Source organism: Cygnus atratus, chromosome 5, assembly GCF_013377495.2.
Source record: "Cygnus atratus isolate AKBS03 ecotype Queensland, Australia chromosome 5, CAtr_DNAZoo_HiC_assembly, whole genome shotgun sequence".
NCBI classification, from domain to species: domain Eukaryota; kingdom Metazoa; phylum Chordata; class Aves; order Anseriformes; family Anatidae; genus Cygnus; species Cygnus atratus.
In genome coordinates, this window is record NC_066366.1 from 40,576,161 (window position 1) to 40,596,374 (window position 20,214).

The 20,214-nt window shown below is 33.9% G+C and overlaps 1 protein-coding gene across 1 annotated transcript in view; it reads left to right on the top strand.

Moving 5' to 3' along the window:
* The window catches only part of TTC6 (tetratricopeptide repeat domain 6), a 61,786-nt gene that overhangs the window by 37,619 nt on the left and 3,953 nt on the right, over nucleotides 1–20,214 (top strand). Inside the window, exons 15-29 of the mRNA XM_035539250.2 lie at nucleotides 2–171; nucleotides 657–777; nucleotides 2,124–2,274; nucleotides 3,580–3,662; nucleotides 4,741–4,817; nucleotides 5,635–5,795; nucleotides 7,880–8,014; nucleotides 9,428–9,577; nucleotides 9,841–9,981; nucleotides 10,668–10,781; nucleotides 12,204–12,323; nucleotides 15,275–15,348; nucleotides 17,205–17,415; nucleotides 18,957–19,109; nucleotides 19,307–19,477. Coding sequence (XP_035395143.2) covers nucleotides 2–171; nucleotides 657–777; nucleotides 2,124–2,274; nucleotides 3,580–3,662; nucleotides 4,741–4,817; nucleotides 5,635–5,795; nucleotides 7,880–8,014; nucleotides 9,428–9,577; nucleotides 9,841–9,981; nucleotides 10,668–10,781; nucleotides 12,204–12,323; nucleotides 15,275–15,348; nucleotides 17,205–17,415; nucleotides 18,957–19,109; nucleotides 19,307–19,477 — 2,032 coding nt within the window. The remainder of the gene's footprint in view (nucleotide 1; nucleotides 172–656; nucleotides 778–2,123; nucleotides 2,275–3,579; nucleotides 3,663–4,740; nucleotides 4,818–5,634; nucleotides 5,796–7,879; nucleotides 8,015–9,427; nucleotides 9,578–9,840; nucleotides 9,982–10,667; nucleotides 10,782–12,203; nucleotides 12,324–15,274; nucleotides 15,349–17,204; nucleotides 17,416–18,956; nucleotides 19,110–19,306; nucleotides 19,478–20,214) is intronic.

A 20,214-nucleotide genomic window follows, 5' to 3' on the forward strand; every position in this document is an offset into this window, starting at 1 on the left:
GGCTATATCGAGGAAGAACGTATGCTAAACAGCGGCAATATAGAAACGCAATACGAGACTTAGCAGCGGCAATTCATCTAGACCCATCTTGTTGGCAAGCATTCTACTATAGAGGTTGCATTCTACAACAGGTTGATCCAAAAGGAGCTCTGCAGGACTTCAGTGTTTCTGGTATTGTTTATTTTAAAGGTGTATGTGTTTGTTGTTAAAAAGAGAAATGAACATTTGCCAGTAATTACTATACTGTAGTATAGTGCAGTTGTTTCCTGTAGCGAATATTGAAATGTATGGTTGTCCTTCAGTGTTTGCTAAAAATTTGTTCCTTTTCATTTATTTCTATTAAGTTTGCTATTAGACATCAACTCTTTCTGTTGTTGCTACTGCTTAGCTATTTTCCTTCTACTTCCTAAAGCTTTTTCTGCTACATTTTTAACAATTTGATTGGGTTAACTGAGAATTATATGTCTTGAAGATATTTGATGCCAAATTAAACCATTTGTATTATGATCTAATATGTTATGTTTTTGTTTATCTATGATATTCTATAAATCTCTAAGAAAGCTAGAGTAAAAAGTAAACTGCAAATAAGTTGCGTGGAGTAACAGAAATATATATGAGTATTTGAACTGTTGATATTTATTCTCCCTTTCCTACAGTACTCATCAATGACACTCAGGAAAATTTCTGTTCTTTTCTTCATCGTGGGATCATTTACTCAAAGCAGTGTCAATGGTCACTTGCAATCTGTGACTTTGAAAGTGTTATAGCTTTGAATAGGTAATTGAACTCGAAAATTTTAATATATTTTGTTTATATTCTGACTTCACCTGGGTGCATAAAAGTACTAATAAAGGAAAGTGGAACCAGAACTGCTTATTCAGCAAATACACTGAAATTAAAACAAACAAAGCCATAATGTCTTATAATATCTTTTGCCCCATTCATTGCAGTAAGAAAATAATAAAAATAATTATTAAGTTAATTTCAAAATTACATTTTATTTCACCTTATATACACTTGGAAAATAAATTAAGGTTTGGCAGACAAAAGATGAAATTGAAGTCCTAGTTAAAGCTAAGCATTCATGCCATAATAATTTCATTAGTTTTTTGGGAAGGAATCTTTTTACAGTGCAGGCACACACACCCCCTTTTTTTTCCCCCCAGAGAAAATGTCACAATGTTTTGTTTAACAGATGACAGTAGATAGTGTCCCTGAAATAAAATTAAAAGAAACAAAAAACAGTAGCCAACAGCACAAAATAAAGTGGCTAGTGATCCTTTATGGTTAGTGGTGGAAACTGATATGGTTCTTGTGAACTGCGTTTCTTCCTACCACTTAGAAATACTTTGTAAACAGACTATATTTGTAGCAGCCCTACTTTGTAAGTAGTTTGCAATATGCAAAAAGCTTCCTATTCCAGATAGCTGAAGTAGTTATACATCCTTTAAAGATAATGACTTCTCCTTCGGCCTCAGGCAACCTCAACAGTCTTGCCTTGAGCAAAGGCTTCCATTCCAATCTGTGGCAGATGTAAAAACTCCTCAGCTCTTCCTTTTTCTTGTCTCTGCTATAGGAAGTCTAGAACTTGCCTAGAAACAGTCTACAAGAGAGAGGGCTGCACAAGATATTGCAGATCCTGGAAACTTGGATCTCCCTAGTTGCTAGCCAAGTGAAATGCCAGAAAGTAAGGGAGCAGGCTAGATGGAAAATATGTATGCTTTATCAGAATCTTTTAAAACCAAAATGTGTTTTTAGTGTTGAAGAATTCAGTATTTCTTGGTGTATTCATTATATATAAAACTAACAGCTAGGTCTATTCCTAGTCTGTTCCATGACAAAGAAACTTGTCACCATTTTTTTCTCATTTGAAGTGGTGGTTTTGGTGATCAGAAAGCCTCTAGTGTGCATCCCAAGCTACTGAGATGGTGTTTTTTAAAGAGTTTTCTCCTCAGCTGTAAATTACTGTTATGCTCAGTGTGGTCACAAAATAGACTCTTGTAAATGTCATAAAAGGAGATATATAAGTATACTGTGTAAGTTGTGTACAACTGTATAAGTTGTGGGATGTATATAATGACACATTTCCTGCAATAACAAAAGGAAAAAAAATCTATTTTTAGCTCTGTCATCTTTGCTTACCTAAATATTGGTTTGATACTGCTGTTGCATCTGGATCAATACCATGAAGCTATTCGACAGTTTACTAATGCAATTAAAATTGATCCTCTCAATGTTCGAGCCTATTTATGTAGAGCACAAGCATATCATAAGGTAATATGCTCCTTTCATTTTTGTTGGCTACTTAATACAGCTTTATTTATATTTCTGGTTGTTGCAAGCATTTTAATATTTATGGCTTGGTATTGTACAGATGTTAGAACCTGTTTATAGCTATATACTTCAAGTGGTCCTCATCACCATAATAGAATTATATACACTTCAATCATTATAAAATACTGTTGGAATGTGACGCAATGACATAAAATATTTCAAGGTTCATTTGATTGTCCCTATATCAGTGTGCATCTGATCTAGGCTTTAATAAAATATACTTTTGATATTAAAAACCCACAGATTTTGAAATACTAATTCAGAATGTTCTTGAGAATTTTCACTTTTCTGGAAATTCATTTTTTTCACTACAAATGGGAGTGGGATGTTTTAAATATTTTAATTTCCCATGAAGCAAAGTATTTTACATCTGCATAGGATCTGAGAATAGTTTCTGCTAACAGTTGCTTTTTGAGATCCTCTCAGGAGTATGAGGAATATGGTCTTCAGTGTGACAGTTTATGTAGACTGTCATTGGCAGAACTGAAACAACTGTTTCTCACAGTGCTTAGTTTGCAAAATGTTTTGGGAAATTGCTTACACTGTTAATTTTCTCCCACTAAAGGAAATGACTTTTAACTCAGAGTCCATCAAAGTGGACTGATTACGCCTTTAAGAAGTTGTGTCTGATAGCTGATAGTTCAAATAGGAGGTCATCCACTAATGCTAGGTTGCTTCTGTAGTGTTTTTGTTTGTTTGTTTGCTTTTCCCCCAGTATCTGAAATATGTAGAGCAGCTAAATTAAAATCAATACATGCATTCCATCAATGGTAGTTTTTGATGACTGTTCCAGTTAGCAGCTACCAATCTGGATGGATCAGTCCTTGGGATCTTCATTGCAATGATCTACTTTCTCCTCCACATCTGAAGAACAATGAATGGGACCACAGGCACGGACTCTTGAAAAATAAATGCAAATTCATGACAGCAGTGAAGATTAATAAGGACATATGTGCATGTGGATCTCATGACTTAATCTCCTTCCCAGTAGTCCAGAATCTCATTTGGATTTTGGAAAAGTAAAGAAACTATCTGCTGTTAGAATCTGCCCTGTGGGAGAGTATGGATATTTGTAGGTCGCATGTTTCAGACTTTTTAATAAAAAAAAAAAGTGTTGAGTTCCTGTGTAGAGGGCATATGCACCTCATGAGGCATTGCAGCTTGTAGAACCACATTTATGGAAATAATAGTCTCCAAATTGTGTTCGTATTAAGAGTTAAATTGTTGTTTCTTTTTAAATTACAGATTCATAATTTATCAAATGCTGTGAAAGATATGAATCGAGCCATTCATCTTTATCCAAATAAGTCACAACTGAGGATATTAAGGTACAAAAGTGATTAGTTGAGGTCTTCGCTTGTATCTTACTCCTAAAAAATTTCTGATGCAGAATGCTGTTGGTAGATACCTTATAACATTCGAAACTTGCTCTCAGTAGGTTAAAAATTGTATATTCATAACATTTTTCAAACCTTAGGAACTTTATATCTGTATAGTATAATCTCTAGTTTGGAGAGAGGGACCTTCATATACAGGATATTGCTCATTGAGGTGCATATAGTTTCTGGGGAAAAAAGATGTAGAGAGGTGCAATGACAATACAGAAAGTCTGAACTTAAAAAAAATAAAATAAAATAATCATTTTAAATGTTTTTCCCAAGTGGACGGGCCTTTCACTGATTTGTCTGCAGAATCCATATAACACAAGGAATGTGAAGGACTAAGTCCAGGCCAATTTAATTTTGAATTATTTTTCTTCCCCATCTTTGGCTCAGTGAGAAGTACTGACCTTTACCAAGACTAAAAGATAAAATTACTAGATAAAGCTGTTTTCTCCCCTGAAAAGCCATAACTAAGAATGAAGTGTTGGGATATTACTCCTTAGGTGTATTAGGAGAATTGGTTACTATGTTCCAGTCAATAATGCTGTGTTTTCCCAGTTTTAAGAGTGGGTTTGCTCATTTGGTCTCTCAGAGGGTGGTTTGGCTAGCAGTAACTCTTAGACTGACAGGGAGATCTGAGAGGCAAAAAAAATCTTTGAAAACAGAATATCAGATATTAGTTCGTGATGGATTTTAGAAACGATATTAAGCTTACTGTCACAGGTCTTAAAATAATATGGACTGCTATCTGTGAAATACAAAGGAAATATGTTTTTGTAATTCACAGTCTGAAGAGAAGTAAGCATATAATTTCTTGGTGCTTTCATGTTAGAGAAAAATTTAAGAATTGGAGAGATACTTCTGATGGAAAAAAGAAGAAAAAATGGATGTTTTTATTGGAAGGCATTGTTTTTCCTTTTTCTCTTTTTAGATTAATGAAAACAAATTGCAGCAGCATTTGCGATTTGAAAGAAATAATTGAAAAGAGTTTTATTAATTGCATCCAATGAATATTTCCTTACAGGGGACAGTATTTAATGGAGTTGAAGAAATATGAGCTGGCAAGTTTGTGTATTCACCAACTTGCAGAAATAGATGAAGGTAAATGTCAATGTGAATCATAGCAAGGGTCTGTAAGCAAGGAATTGTTTTTTCTTCTTTTTAAGTTCGGGCACACAAGCACACAAATAGGTTAATTACCAAAAATCAGCTAAAATATAGGGTATTTAAATATAATAATGGCATACATTATTGCCTGATTACAACCTGTGTTTTCTGAATTTTCTATATATTTTGAGTTTTTTTTTTTATTTATTTCTTCCTTTCAATATTAGTAACTTCTGCTTTAAAGGAAAAATGAGTAGGGATTCTGTTCTGTGCTTATATAGTCCCTAACAAAATATCAGATATCTCTAGGACTGAACCTTCCCAACACATTTGAGCAGTAAAAATGTTGCAGTATAGTAGTTCCTTGTTATGTGCTCAGCATAAAACAGCAGTGTTCAGTGCATTGTGAAGCTCTTTGTGAGTCCATATGGATAGTTATACCACATGAGATGAATTTCCTGTCTCTGGCAGTGACCAAGATTGGGTACACAGAGTATAACCATATAAAAACAAAGCAAACATATGGTGATAATCCCACATAGCATCTCCTTCTTAGATGTGGGGCGAGGAAGGTAAATGTTTATGGGTATTTAGCCATTGAACTACATTCATGGATAATTAACTGTTCAAGTTCAGACTTTTATATGGAATTTAGTTTGTTTCTATTTTTATGGCTGATAAAACAAGCTTTGAAACGTAAAATATTTTAATAGCATTTTGAAGTTTACATATCATTTAAAGGTATCTTATACTGTAGAAATATATGTTGAAGTAGAAGAGATGATCACTTTTCATGGTTGTTTTCTTCCAGAATCCTTTAAGTCTCAGCCCGTTCAGCAAGCTCTCATTCAGTCATTTTGTCAAAATCACAATAAAGCCATAGAGAGCTTATGCAGAGCTACAGCAACTCAGCCTGAGCCTTCAATGTTTGTTCTTCTAGGAAAAATACAAATGAAAGCTGAGAAAACAAAGGTTAGAAATGTTTATGTTATATATATTTATATATATATATATGCCAAACAATTTTTTTTTGTTAATTCTTTTAATATTTTATCAAATCTCCTAGTATAATAATAAATCTTTGTAGTACTTCACTGCTTAAATTATAAGAAGATCTGGGTAAAATTTTTCAACAACAGCGGCACTAATAGTTCAGCATAAATTAGGTAATTTTAATTTTAACACATTTTAATTGAAAATTTTATAGATTCAGTTATATAGATTAAGGTTGATTGTATGTCATAATTTTGTTTCTTGTGAAATAAAACAGAATTATGTCTGGCATTTTGTGTCTAATAAAATGTTGTACAAAAATTTAATGTATGTGAACTAATATATAATATATAGTTGCAGGTGTATTCTCAACTTTGTGAATATTCATATCTCATAGAATTTAACCAATGCTGTCACTCCTCTGACTCGTGCAGTTAGCCAGCGCTTGATGCCTGCAGAGTTGTTGAAATTGGCAGTATGGATAGGCTATTTCTTCTTGTACAGTCCTATTTATTTTTACAAAATGTACAGAGTCCTTTTTCCCTAAACACAACAGCAGGAAGCAACAGGTAGATCAAGAAAACATCAAATCTACCTTATCCATTGAGTTCTGTATTTGACATGCACGATCCTTCTATTTCCTTATAGTTTCATTTTTGCAGCATCTTTTTAAATGAACATCAGGTGTACAATGTGCAGAAATTATACTCCTGCTCCCTGGGCTTGTACCAGATAAAACCTCTTGGCTCACTGAACTTTTTTTGTGTTAGGCTTGTGAGTTATGTTCATTTCAAGCCATAACACAACATTAATAGTTCTGCTGTCTATGCTAAGAATGCTATGAATGCTAAGTCAAAGACAGCAATCATTAGTATCATCCGATCAAAACCATTTTAGTAGTCATGGTTAAGAGGATGTTTATTACAGTCCTTCCCTGATTTCTCAGAGTACTGCTCTCAGAGGTGAGGACTGCCACCTCTTTTGGAAAGGTATTACATAATTCTCCTGATATGGGAAAATGATCAGACTTCAGGTTATACTGCTCTGAGAATCAGCTGTGCCTTTAGAATCATATGTGAGTTCTGATATCTACAGCTTTTTTTTTTTCTTGAAATAAGAGTATTTTTTTTTAACTGTAGGAATAGAATAAAAGGATTTTAAAATAGCAGTAAATGCAGATCTGTTTTGTCTAAAACATCCACTACATTGATGACCATTTAAGTGAGCAGCCACAGTATTTGCAGACACCCCTATAACTACTGGTATTTCAGGCTGATTTTTCTGAACAAACACTTTCTTTTTTTCATTTTTCAAGAAAAATGTTATAATTGTTTTACTATTCTTGATATTTAAACTTTCAGCTATTGTCCCTTCATAATCCTTAAAGACAAAGGAATAGTTTATCTTGAACTGATCTTAATTTCCTGGTAGTTTTCCTTATTCTCTCCTTTAAGACAAAGAATTATTAAAAAAAGCATAAATTCTTACCATGTCTCATAGATCTGGGCAGTATTCTGAGAGGTTGTTCACCTAAGTTTCTTCAATTCAGGATTTTGGTATATTTCTTTATCAGTAATAAGTTTATGCAAGTTGTCTATGGAATAAATATGTATTTTGCATAACTGTTTGTTGTTATTATTATTATTTACAAAAGAAACCTGCAACAAGTACTTCATTATCATCATACTCCAAGAGGTATATTTTCTTCCTGAGAAGAGAGAAAAAATAAGTGACATTTCAAGGAAAATCAATAAATAGTTATAATTATGCCCCTAAACAGCATACATTTCATTTCTACTGTTATCTCTAGACCATGTACAATAGCTACTTTGTTATATATAAATCATGCTCAAAAATATGTCCATTTTTCTAGTCAGTTGTTTATATGAACAGTTCAGAGATCAAGAGAATGTCTAAATGCAGCAGCAAGTAACACTCTAGTAGTCATTTTTACCTTAATGTTTCAGACTAAGAAAACCTTTTAAAAATAATTGAAAATGACTAACAAGTCTTGCAGATTTCAGTTAAGTGCTTTGTAACTATTAGTATTATCTGTATTGCAGGATGCTGTGGAAAGTTTTAAACAAGCTATAGAGCTTCAGATGACCTCAGCAAAAATCCTACATAATGCATTTGAGGCTGCTGAAATGTATTATCTTATGGGCCTGTGTTACATGGAGCAAACAAATTTATTACAGGTTGGTATTAATTATATACAATGTGTTAGCCTTTGACTCCAGTGCCTGTAAACAATGATAACTGAATGAATGATTTCAATATTTTCAACAGCCTCCACTGTTTTTAGCAGTTTTCTTTTTAACTCACAATGTACATTAAACTGTCTTGCAAGTTTGTGAACATTTTTTTCAGTGCTAATGTTATGTTTTTTTTTAAATGTATGACATTAGTTTGCATTCTAATGTTATAAAAACTACATGAATTTCTTACTCTTTATGCATATTTTCAGAGACCTTATAGACAGGTACTTGGTAGCATATCAGTGGCTAAGTCAATTAGTACTAAACATGGACAAGGGAATTCCTAGATTATTGTATTAATTATGGAGTTGGCTATATTTTGTTAACTGTCTTCTATATTACTGTAGCTCAAAACACCCCTCTAGATGGTTCTATTTGGCACTTACCTTACCTATGAAACTGCCTTACTTAAGGAAATTATATTTGCATTATTTCAATAAAATCAATACTTCTGATTAGAGATTTCTTTGTTAAAAGCATATTAAAATTTGGATGCCCCATCCCTGGCGGCATTCAAAGCCAGGCTGGATGCGGCTCCGGGAAGCCTGCTCTAGTGGTTGGCAACCCTGCCCAGAGCAGGGGGGTTGAAACTAGATGATCTTTAAGAGGTCCTTTTCAACCCAGGCCATTGATTCTATAAAAAGTCAGTGAGCTTTGTGGCAGGCCTAGTGTGTGTTCATGCAAATATTTTTGATGTTGATATTTTAGTAAATATGTGTCAGTTGCTGATTTGCTAAAAGGCTCAAGAATGAAACTAGAAATATTTGAAAGCAGATTTTCACAGGGCAGGGTAACAATTTCTTGCCTTGTCTGCCTCCAACCCCAATTGTCATAAGTGATATTCTTTTGGAAGAAGGCTGTCAAAGTTGTCTGAAATATCTAATGTAATAATACATGACAATTGCAAAAGGTGACATTCTATATCGGTGCACATCTGATATTACAGCTGCAGATCTAGGAAAAGTTCATGATTTTGTAAATTCATGTGAACTGTGTGGGGAAAAAATATCTGGATGGATTTTAAAGGAGTTGCATGCTAACCATGTTAGTCTGTTGTAAGAAATAACTTCACTGTTTCAGCTTTGACAAACCATGTGCTTGGATAAACCACTGAAGAAATGAGATTAGTAAGTGAGTTAGATTGTACCTCCTTGTGGTTATGATTGCATTACTGGGACACTTTAAGTAGCTGCAAATAGATGAAAGCAATCAAAACCAATGCAGATACATGTTGGATTTCAACTGCATAAATAGATTATACCTTGCTGTACAATGAATCAGTTGTTTAACAGCCTATGTTTACAGCTGTACAAACAGACCATATTTAATCCGGATGATATGTCATTCTTTTAGGCCCATGATGCTTTTAATACGGCTATCAGACTACATTCAAGTTACCCTGATGCTTTTTATCGGCGAGGGCTATGTAGAATGCAGCTCGGACGAGCTAAGTTCATCCAAGATTTCAATCGAACACTTGCCCTTTGTCCATCACACTTCCAGGTAATATATAAAGACTCCCCATAATTTGTTTCTGTGCGGTGTTTTAGGATGGGTTCAAAGAATAACAGGTTCTGCATTTAGGGGTGTATTGCCTTGTAATCTGCCAGTAAGCACAATGCAAGGATTAAATAAAAGAAATGACATGCCTCAAAAGATGCATGTTTTTATAGAGCTTATTTCTTATATTTTACCCTTATCTTAGATAACCAGCTTATTTTCTTTTAGCATTATGCCACATCATCATTCTATGTTAATCTCTGCAGGCATACATGAGTCGTGCCGCTTACTATGGAAGTAAAGGCAGATACTCTAAGGCAATTATGAATTGTAATGAGGCAATCAAAATTCTTCCTAACAGTGCGAGAGCTTATTTTTACCGAGGAACTTTGAAATATCAGAATAAGGTGGGTATCTCTGTTATTGTTGTACTTCTGTATTCTCCCTTAAAACAATGTATTTTACTTGCCACTTCGTAATGGTAAAACAATGATAAAAACTTTGGAAACCAGTGTTGTTGTTGGAAGCAAGGAATTTCAATTGACTATCATACTTTTCTCTTTTGAAGCCACTCTGATTTTTCTGTGTAGCTTTCATGATGGATTGGACAAGCTACTGAGCATTAGATGATCTTTAAAGTCCCTTCCAACTCCAACCATTGTATGCTTCTATGATCTACCTGCATATTCTCCTCTTCAGTTCTTCAGGATAGAATCTTACTTAATAGACATAAGTACCAAAACTCTATCAAAGATACCATCTAGGTTAGGCTAAGAAACAAATCAGGCTAGTAAAATTAAAGGTTGATTGCAGCATATGTATATCATCTAAACAAATATTAAAAATGTTTGGTTGTCCAGTCGTTGGCAAAATAGAGCTTCTGAAGAATTGTTCCTTCTGCAGCAAGTACTGCAGTAACTAGTCCATAGTGAATTGATTAGATACCTTCAAGTACTAACGAAGAAACAATAATGTAAAAAAAATAATGTAAATGTAAAGTCAAGTTTTCCAAAAGGCTGTTATTTATAAGGAGGAATATATAGTGCTGAGAATTGTGAATTATAATTTATACATAGTGTTTTTTCATGTCCAGACATTTAAAGCTGCTATTGAAGATCTCTCCAAAACTATTGACCTCAACAAAACCTGCATTTTGGCATACTATAACAGAGCAATCTGTTATCATCAAATAAAGAACTTCAGAAAGGTATGATATACATTTTTGTAACATCACGTGATCACTCAGTTGTTCATATTAGCTAGTAACCTGTCTTTGACAATTAGTCAAAATTTGTGATCTCTTGCAATGTCTCCTTGTATGACAGTGCTCTTCAAGAAATTGTTTATAAAACTAATTTTTGGTCCTCATCATGTTAATTACATTTGATATACCTTTGAAAATATAATGGCTATATCCAGAAAAGGACCTCATAAAAATTTGGATGACATCCTACACTCATCACAACCTTGTTTTTCTGGATGTGTTTATAACTCTGATGACTAACCTGTGAGCTGCCACTACCTGTGTTTCTGCTTTCTATTTTTGTTGTAAAGAAAAAGCACAACAGGACACAAAAAGGCAAAATGCAGCTTGAGACTGGAAACATGATCATGCTGAACTATCATTTTGATGTCTCAAGTTAAATTGACCTTGTGCAAAGGCCATTTGTTCATACAGGTTAAACGGCCAAGAATGATGCAGGGGGTAAAGAAAAAAAACGGGGCATTGAAGGTAAAAACTTAAGATGTGAAAATGCTAGTTCCTTCATAATAAGTTATATTATAAAATTCATTCTTTGCTATCACTTTTTAGAAAAGCTAATTAAAGTACAAGGGAAGTTGCAGAAAAATGTAATAACCCATTGACAGAAGAAATTTACTGGGTCTAACAAGAACTGGGTTGGTTTCTGTAAAACACTTTCAAATGCCTTTCCCAATTTAGAAGAGACAAGGAATAGATCTTCCCTTAAGAGGCTAGTATATGGAATACTGCTGTCAAGAACCATTTTTTTGTTGTTAAATATCTAGATGTAAAATATCCAATTATTCTTAAGTAAACTATATGAGTTAATTCTTCATGTGAAAAAAAAAAAGATAAAGCATTGTTGCTGAAATATTGTTTGGTTTTGATAAATTTGGGAATCAAGGCTTCCTCAATCTATGCAGTCATATCACTATCACTATTTACTTTTTTACAAAATTTACACAAAAATTTAGTTAATACAAGTAGTGCTTAGACCCTTCAATAACAATAAATTGTATTTGAAAATACTTAATTTTAAAAGTATCTTACTTTGGTATTAAACCACGAATAGTGCAGTCAGAACTGTTTAAAAAAAAAAATAATATGGACAAATTTTATCAGCAGAAAAAATAAAGACTTATTTCCAACTGTAATTTATGTAATAACAAAATAACTTTTAATTTTGCCTGTTTAACACATCTGTTTAATTTATATTATCTTTGCTTTTGTACTCTCAGATTAGGTATCTATGTAATTATAGAAGTCTCCAAATACAGTTAAATTCAATCTGCAAACAGTGAAACATTGGAGTAGCCACACTGAAGTCAGTGCTTGTGTCTGTCTCTGTATGAATTATTTTCTAAAGTGCCTTCTATGTTTTTGTAGGCTTTGAAAGACTATGGAATTCTTGTTCTGCATGAATTGAGTAAGGAAATAATTTTTAAAGTGTTAATTAATCGTGGACTACTCTACATGGAAGTTGGTGATTATGCTAATGCATGTGAGGTACAAAATCCTTTTTTGTTTAAGGCAAATTTTGAGTTTTTTCTTATTTGTAAGCCACTGATGATATAGAGACCAATTTGCCAGCTTTTATATTTTCCTGAAATAGTTGGTGTCCTCTTCTCATTTGCTCAACAGCTCATACCAGTCTGAAAGCAAATAAAATGACTAGAAATGCCTTTTACAATTTTATGCTGCAAGGGGTAAGCATGGGAATTTTACAAAATGTAATAAACGAGAACCTGACTTTTCCTCTTTTTTTTTTTTAATCCTTTAAGTTGTTTGTGTTGGGTCCAAGTGAATACTAATTCTTTGCAGAATCTGAGGTAAAAGGAGGGTTCTGATTAATTGAGTGAGCTTGTCCTCTTCCTCTGTGTGTGTGTGTATAAATGACCATTTTTGTTGAAAGGGCAGGCAGGGTCAGACCTCAAGTTCGTTTTCTTAAATGTAGGGAAAAAAATCTGCTTCTGACAACTACAATGCAGAGGACTGTTCTTCATTGGGACTTCATCTGGTATAGCAGAAATCTAAGCATTAAAACACTCTTTCAAACATATGGGCTTTTAGTTTCAAATTGTAGATAGTTTTCAAGTTTTCTAAAAGTTTCTTTTTCCTTGTCTTTGAAGAATGTATTTTTTTTTCAAAGAATAGTTGCTGCTGCATTCATTGCCTCCATTGTGGACTATAAACATTGGTATCTTCATTACGCGATAGCAACAATGTGAACATAGACATTCTAAAAATTGAGTAAATGTAAATTGAAGAATGATTATGAATCCCATTTCAGTAACCCATAAATGTCCTACTGGAAGTATTTACAGTTTGTAGAGCTTGTGTAGAAGTAAGTTAAATAGGAAGATTGCATTATTGATCTCTTGTGCTTTAAGATGTAATTGATCAAAATAGTTCAGAAAAGATACTGAGATGGTACAAACTGGTATGTAAGGCCAGTGAAAGGAGACTGTGAAATGGGACAGAACCAGCAGGCTGAGCAAACACATAATTTGAATGGATTATAGATGTGGTTTAACCTGGCAGACAGCTAAGCACCACACAGCCATTTGCTCACTGCCTCAGAGTGGGATGGGGTGTAGAAACAGAAAAAAGGTAAAGCTTATGGTTTGAGATAAAGACAGTTCAGTAGGATAAAAAAGGAAAGGGGGAAAAAAAAGATAATGATAAAAGAATGTACAAAACAAATGATGGACAATGCAATTGCTTACCACCTGCCGACCGATACCCAGACACTCCCACCTTTTTTTTGAGTTTTATTGCTCATCACTGTGGCCAGTCTGGGTCAGGTGTCCTGGCTCTGTCCCCTCCCAGCTCCTGGTGAACCCCCAGCCTGCCCGCTGGCAGGGTGCTACCAGTGAGAGACTGGAAAGTCCTTGGCTCTGAGCGAGCACTGCTCTGCAACAACTAAACCATCCTGCGTCATCAGTATTCTCATCCTAAACCCAAAATACCGCACCATACCAGCTACTAGGAAGAAAATTAACTTTATCCCAGCCAAAACCAGGACAATAGTTAAGACAAATTTACAAAATAGTAATTGAACAACAGACGCAAAATTATGTAATAGCTACTTTAAGAAAAAAAAATCATAAATGTGCTAGAGACCTCCTTGTGTATCCATTCTGTTAATGTTTTATTGCAAGTATGTGTAATACATGTATACTGCTTGCTGAAATAACATGTAATTATTTAAGCTCTACTCAGAGTGACTGTATTTCTGAACTGGGTACACTGGGAGGAAGAGGAAAGGTTACAGTTCAGTCTGTATAAGATCTGAATTGCTGTATAGAGGTGTTTTTTTTCCAGTTGATTCTGTGAAGTGTGAGGTGACCTGTGAGGGTAGCATATTTGGTTTAAGTAAACTAAACCTGGTCCTTGGAAATTTGATCCTGCTTTTGCTGTGCTTCATGCATAGAGCAGGGTGTATACTTCAAACTGCACGTATGAAGAATCACATTAGCTTCCCTGGAAATTCACTGAAAGGCTTTAGTGGATTGGAACAGTGCCTCTCAGTAGTTTTTTAGAAGCAAATCTGTAATTTTATGTTGTGTGTTTACAGAAGGAGAGGTTTTATTTTAATAAAATACTGATATATATGCACATCTGCACATCATGAAAGTATTATGAAAGTATTTTGCCACTTTCGTACCTCCAACAGTACTAAAATCTTCCATGTTTTTTTTTATTTTTAAAATCTGAACATATAGAAAATGCTTTCTGAGTTGTGATTCAGTGGAATCAGCTAAACCACTCCTACTGCGTACTGATTGCTTTCCTGTGAAGAAGGTCTAAAGCACTTCCTTACATCATAATTGAAATGACTGTATTTAATTTTAAAATCAAGTGTACTTTACAGTTGAACCACATAAACAAAACCACAAGCATTTTGACAATGTTCTGAATTTTAGTAAAAAAGAAAAATTAAAAGCTCTGAAAAAGTGATTTATTATAAAAATCCTAGCGTGTCTTTCATTAGAACATTGTGAATAGAGTCTTGTAATGCAAATACAAGTTTGGTTTGCTATGTCTTTAAAAGTAATAAAAATAAATAATTTTATTATTGGATGAGTTCTATTGAAATTGCATATAACAAAATTTATCTTCAATATATATATATATGTATTTAATTAGAGATGTTGTTTCTATTAAAATAGAAACTTTCTAAACAGTTTTTTTTTTTTTTTTTTCTGGAAATGTTACCTCAAATTTCGTGAGAAGCACTATGATGCCACATAACTTTAGAGATTTTATTCTATCAAAGTCTGTCACATGAAGTATGAAAACAGTTAAATATATCTAGCCCTTTTGAAAATATATCTTCTTTGTGAAGAGTTATCTCCCTTTTCCTATAGAAGCATAAAGTTGTATAGCTAAAATCACAGTTTTAGGTGAAGTGAAACAGTGTAAATTTTGCATTGTTTAATGTCTGTTCATTTCAGGACTTTAAAGAAGCAGCATTGCTTAGTCCAGACGATAGCAAGATCTTTCAAGCTATTGGAATCTGTTATCATAGGTAAGAGGTAGTTTTGTTTGACGCAGAGTAGAAAAATTAATAATTCCTGAACTTTATATGCCTATACCCCCTTTTATTTTGAGCAAACTGAGAACTGGGGGGAGGAGAGAGTGGTAAAGAGCAATGGGAAAAAAAAATAACTGAAATAACTGATATTAAAACCTTCTGGTATCAAGCAACCGTGTGTTTATGGCAGCATCAGAAGGAAATACTAGGATGATAAAAATGAATCAAGAGAAGGACTGAAGAACAAAGAATTATGAAAGAGAAACGTTAAGAAGTTATTCCACACCCTTAGGTGGAATGTGAAGTAGCTATGCGTTGTGTTGGTTTGTTCAGAATTAGTCAGTATGTGACTTCTGTTTAAACTGGCACCTTGTCCTTTAAAGGAAGGCAAAAACCTCAATTGTCGGTCTTGATTGAATTTTTTATTTTGAAGTTCTAAAGTGTTGTTTCATCAAGATGAGATTTATTTTGAAAGATTAAAGTATATCTGTTAAAACATATACAAGTTGGAAGAAATAAGATGTGCATTAGTATTTTTAGTGTACTCATCATAGTGACACTTGGAGTCATTAGCTCCCATTTCACACAAACATAACCTGTGGTAAAAAGGGAATTTTAATAGCTCTCTCTACCTATTAGTCTAGTCTAATCTATTTTATCCTAAAGTTATGCTGTTATGTATCGCTCCATAATATAAATTTCTGATGAGGCAGCTTGGAAGTGGACATATTCAGGATTCTAGCATCACAACTTCTTGTGTTACCATGCTTGTAGTTAAAGCACAACTGGCTCCAACTTTCACAGTGTCTGAATGATGTAGAACTAGCATGGTAATGTCGAGTCCTGCTTCTGAGAACTGGGTATAAGATTTTTATGTTCATGTCCATATTTACCTGTCAAAAGGAGTTACTGGTAACTGTAAAACTGAGCTAGTACAACCTGTTTTAAATGCATTTGGGATACTATTAACAGGATTGGGATGAAGCCCTAATTTGTTTTGCAACATGTGCTTTGCTTTAAAAAAGCATTTGATTCACAACCCTTAAAATTATTTGTTAGATTAATCTATAATCTTTCCTCCTTTGGTAAAGAAATCAGGCTGTATTTAGGTGGATTCAAAACAGGTAACTTACAGGCAAAAAATCTCTTACCTTTCAGTATTGTCTTGGTAAAATGAGTTTGTACTTTGACATGCTGAAATTTTTGCTTTGTATGTAAAGGCATCTATTAGTAATCATTGATGTATTTCAGGTATTCTGTTTACAGGCAGTATACTCCACATGCATCAAATTTTATCTAAGGATGGAATTCCACATTTGGCCTACTCTTTGACCAGAATGGTCTGTCCTTAGTAGCCTGAATATCAGCCCTTTTTACCCTGCAAGTGTAACATAGCTTGGATAAGTTCAAGAACTGGTATGAGTAGAAACAGAGAGAAGGCTTGTATTAGAGGTAGATCATTTATGGCTGAAACAGATGTGCCTGAGGACATTGCCAAAAAACGTTTGGTCATGACATTTGGACAGCATGAATGACTCCAATAAAGTCTATATTAGAATCTGCTGAGTACAAATGGTGAAAAGGTGAAATCTTTGGCCACCAGAAGTTAAAGGAGAGTTTTGCTGCTTTCTTCCTCAAGCCAAGGAATTTAAACTGAAGTTTGACTATCTTCATTCACTGTTACAATAACCATCAGGGAGCACATACAGAAACCAAACTTAAGGAAAAACAAAGCGTCACTTTCAGTCAGAATTCAACTATGTTCTGAAGGCATTATGGGATAGAGGATCTTGTTTATAATTTTTTAAACAATAAACAGAGCAAATATTCACTAGTAGCTCTATTTTTAGACTTAATGAATTTGAAGAAGCTGTGAGATCATTTAACCAGGTTCTCAAACTAGAACCCATTTCTGTGGATACCTATATTGGACGAGGAAATTCTTACATGGAAAACGGACACGAGGCTGGTCTTAAACTAGCGCAGAAAGATTTCCTGAAAGCAATTCACTTGAATCCAATATGTGTGAAAGCCAGAATTTGCTTAGGATACAACTTGCAGGTAATGCACCAAAATTCATTGTCAATACTACAGTTAATCAAACAAAATAAAGTTAATATTGTATGCATATATTTTTATAATGCAAAATGTAAAACAATCCATATATTAAGACATGTCTTAGTGTGCTTTTTGTTTTTAGGTAAATGGATAGACTATTATTTTCTTTTCACATTTGTACTGAAACTTGTTGCAGATATACTCTCAATTAATGACATAACAAGTAACCTTGCGTTTTTATTTGCATCTGATATAGGAACATTACGAATGTACATGTTCTGTGTGTATAAGCTGTTTGCAGATGTAAAAGTGGCCAAAATATTAAATGTATATATATTAAAAAAAAAAATCAATTGAAAACAATCTTATATGTTCCAGTTATCCCAAATAGTGTTAGAAAGTCTACTAAAATCCTTTGGAAAAATGACTTATATGTAATGATCACTGAAAAATGCTTAACTACATAAAATGTACTTCTGTATTAGCAAAAGGACATAAGATATGACTTGACAGTTTTTCTTCTTCTCTAATTCCTCTGATTTACTTACCGTGATTTATTATATCCAATTGTCTGAAATGTCTTGAATTGTCAAGAATCTTGCTGGGAATTATTTTTTGCCAATGTATATGTATATGAGAAACTAATGTCAGTGGCCTGTGTCAGGTCTATTTGCACAGGAAGGACTAAGTTGGTGAGCAGATAGGAATAAGACATGTAGAATTGGACATCTCATGTTGCAGGAGGCAACCCAGAATGTTCACATACTGGCAGGTGCTTAATTTCTGTGAGGTCTAAATCTCACTAGGTACCTTTCTTTACCCTGATTGTACCTTTGGGGCTTAAACATACACACAAGTGGAGAAGTATTTTGATCTGGATGTTTAGTCTTTCACCGTTGCTTAATTAATCCGTATACTAGATAAAATGTTTACACTTTGCCACAGTGAGAGCTGAAAATGCAAGGGGGGATTTTATCAATGTGTATAAATACTTAATGGATGAACAAAGAGGAAACGGAGCCAGGCTTTTCTTAATGGTGCCCAGTGATAAGACAGGAGGCACTAATTGAAATAAAGGAAAATCCACTTAAAAATTAGAAAAGTTTTTAGTATTTATTTATTTATTACTGTGAGGATGATCAAACATTGGAACTGATTACACACAGATGTTGTTGAGTCTTCATCTTTGGAGAAGTTCAAAATCCAACTGGACATGGTTATGGGCGACCCTGCTTTCGAAAGGGGGTTGGTCTAGGTGACTTTCAGAGATCCCTTCCAACTTCAAACATTCAGTGAATCTATGATATAGAAAAGGTAATACTTGCAATTAAAACAGTTATGGCTGATAGATTGAATTGCTGTAAAAAGAACTAGTGTTGCCTACAAGATATTTGAAGACTTTTTTTTTTTTCTGTAATTTAGTTAACTGCATTTGTAATTAAAAGCATTCTTCCATTTTCTGCTGTAATCGGGTCATTAGTAGGTTGTTTTTTTTCTGACATTTCCTAAGTTTCTTATTGTGCACATACTGCAATTCATTTTAGGCCCATGGAAAGCTTCAGAGAGCTTGGAACCAGTTTACAGTTGCCATTGTTATCGATCCAAAGTGCTATGCTGCATATGATGGACGAGCTTCAGTCTGTCTTCAGATGGGTGAAAATTTTGCTGCGTTTCAGGATATAAATGCTGCATTAAAGGTAGGTCTTAGCTTAAAGTGATTTTACTAAAATTAAACTGGTTTTATGAATCCAGTCACTACTGTACAAGAACAATTGCCAGAAGGTGCATTTAAAAATTTTATTTTAGAAAGAAATGTATCGTTTAAAAACAGAATAAATTACTGTATAAATGTGGATTTTCCCTGGATAAGAATGCATCTGGCATTTCCTTTCAGCTCACTACCACTGCTCCACTTCTAACAAATCGGGGTGTCATCAATCAGTTAATGGGGTATCTATCCTGTGCCATGAAGGACTACCAACAGGCAATTTCTGTTGACCCCAACTATGCATTAGCTTACTTCAGTGCAGCAAATATTTACTTCCATAATCATCAATTTTCACAGGTAAGTCTTCAGTCTGTCTTTATACTGTCTTCAGAACACTTTTTTTTCCTTAACTCTAATAAATACTGTTGGTACAAATCTGTCTTTGAATGCACTTAAACTTCTTACACTGAATTTCCTGGTCTTTTAATGGGAGATTAATCTGTAGTAATCAATAATAAGTAATTCTCACAACCCAAACTCACAACCCCAGAAAGGTGCTTCTTGCTTTGTGACTCACATGAAATCAGTATACATTATTAAAACACCATTGTTACAGCTGATATGTGACTGTTTCCTGTGATGATGGAAAAGCCTTCTGTAACATGCAAATAAGTTTATTTAAATTTGCTAAATACTCTCGTATCTGTCTCTATGAAACTTATGCTAAATGTTAGACACAATTATCGCTCTTCTTATAAGAGAGAGCAGTAAAAGTGAGATACAAGTGTTCTCTCCTCAGCTGTCACTTTTGCTCAAGAAAGCAAGATCTCGCAGAAATACTCAGGTATTACTCTCTTGCTTTGTTTGTTCTTTCATATATAACAATCCAACAGTAGATTTAACATCGCACATATGAGTACATTTTCTGCTTGAGTTTCACCTAGGCTGCCCAATGCCTTAGCCAGAAGTGTATTTTGAGATCTTGAGCAGCTTTACATAAATATCATAATAATTTAAATGACCAAGCTAAGATAGCAGCTGCACCATTCCTCATGTTACTGAACTGTGGATGATAAATGTTAAAAACTGGTAGT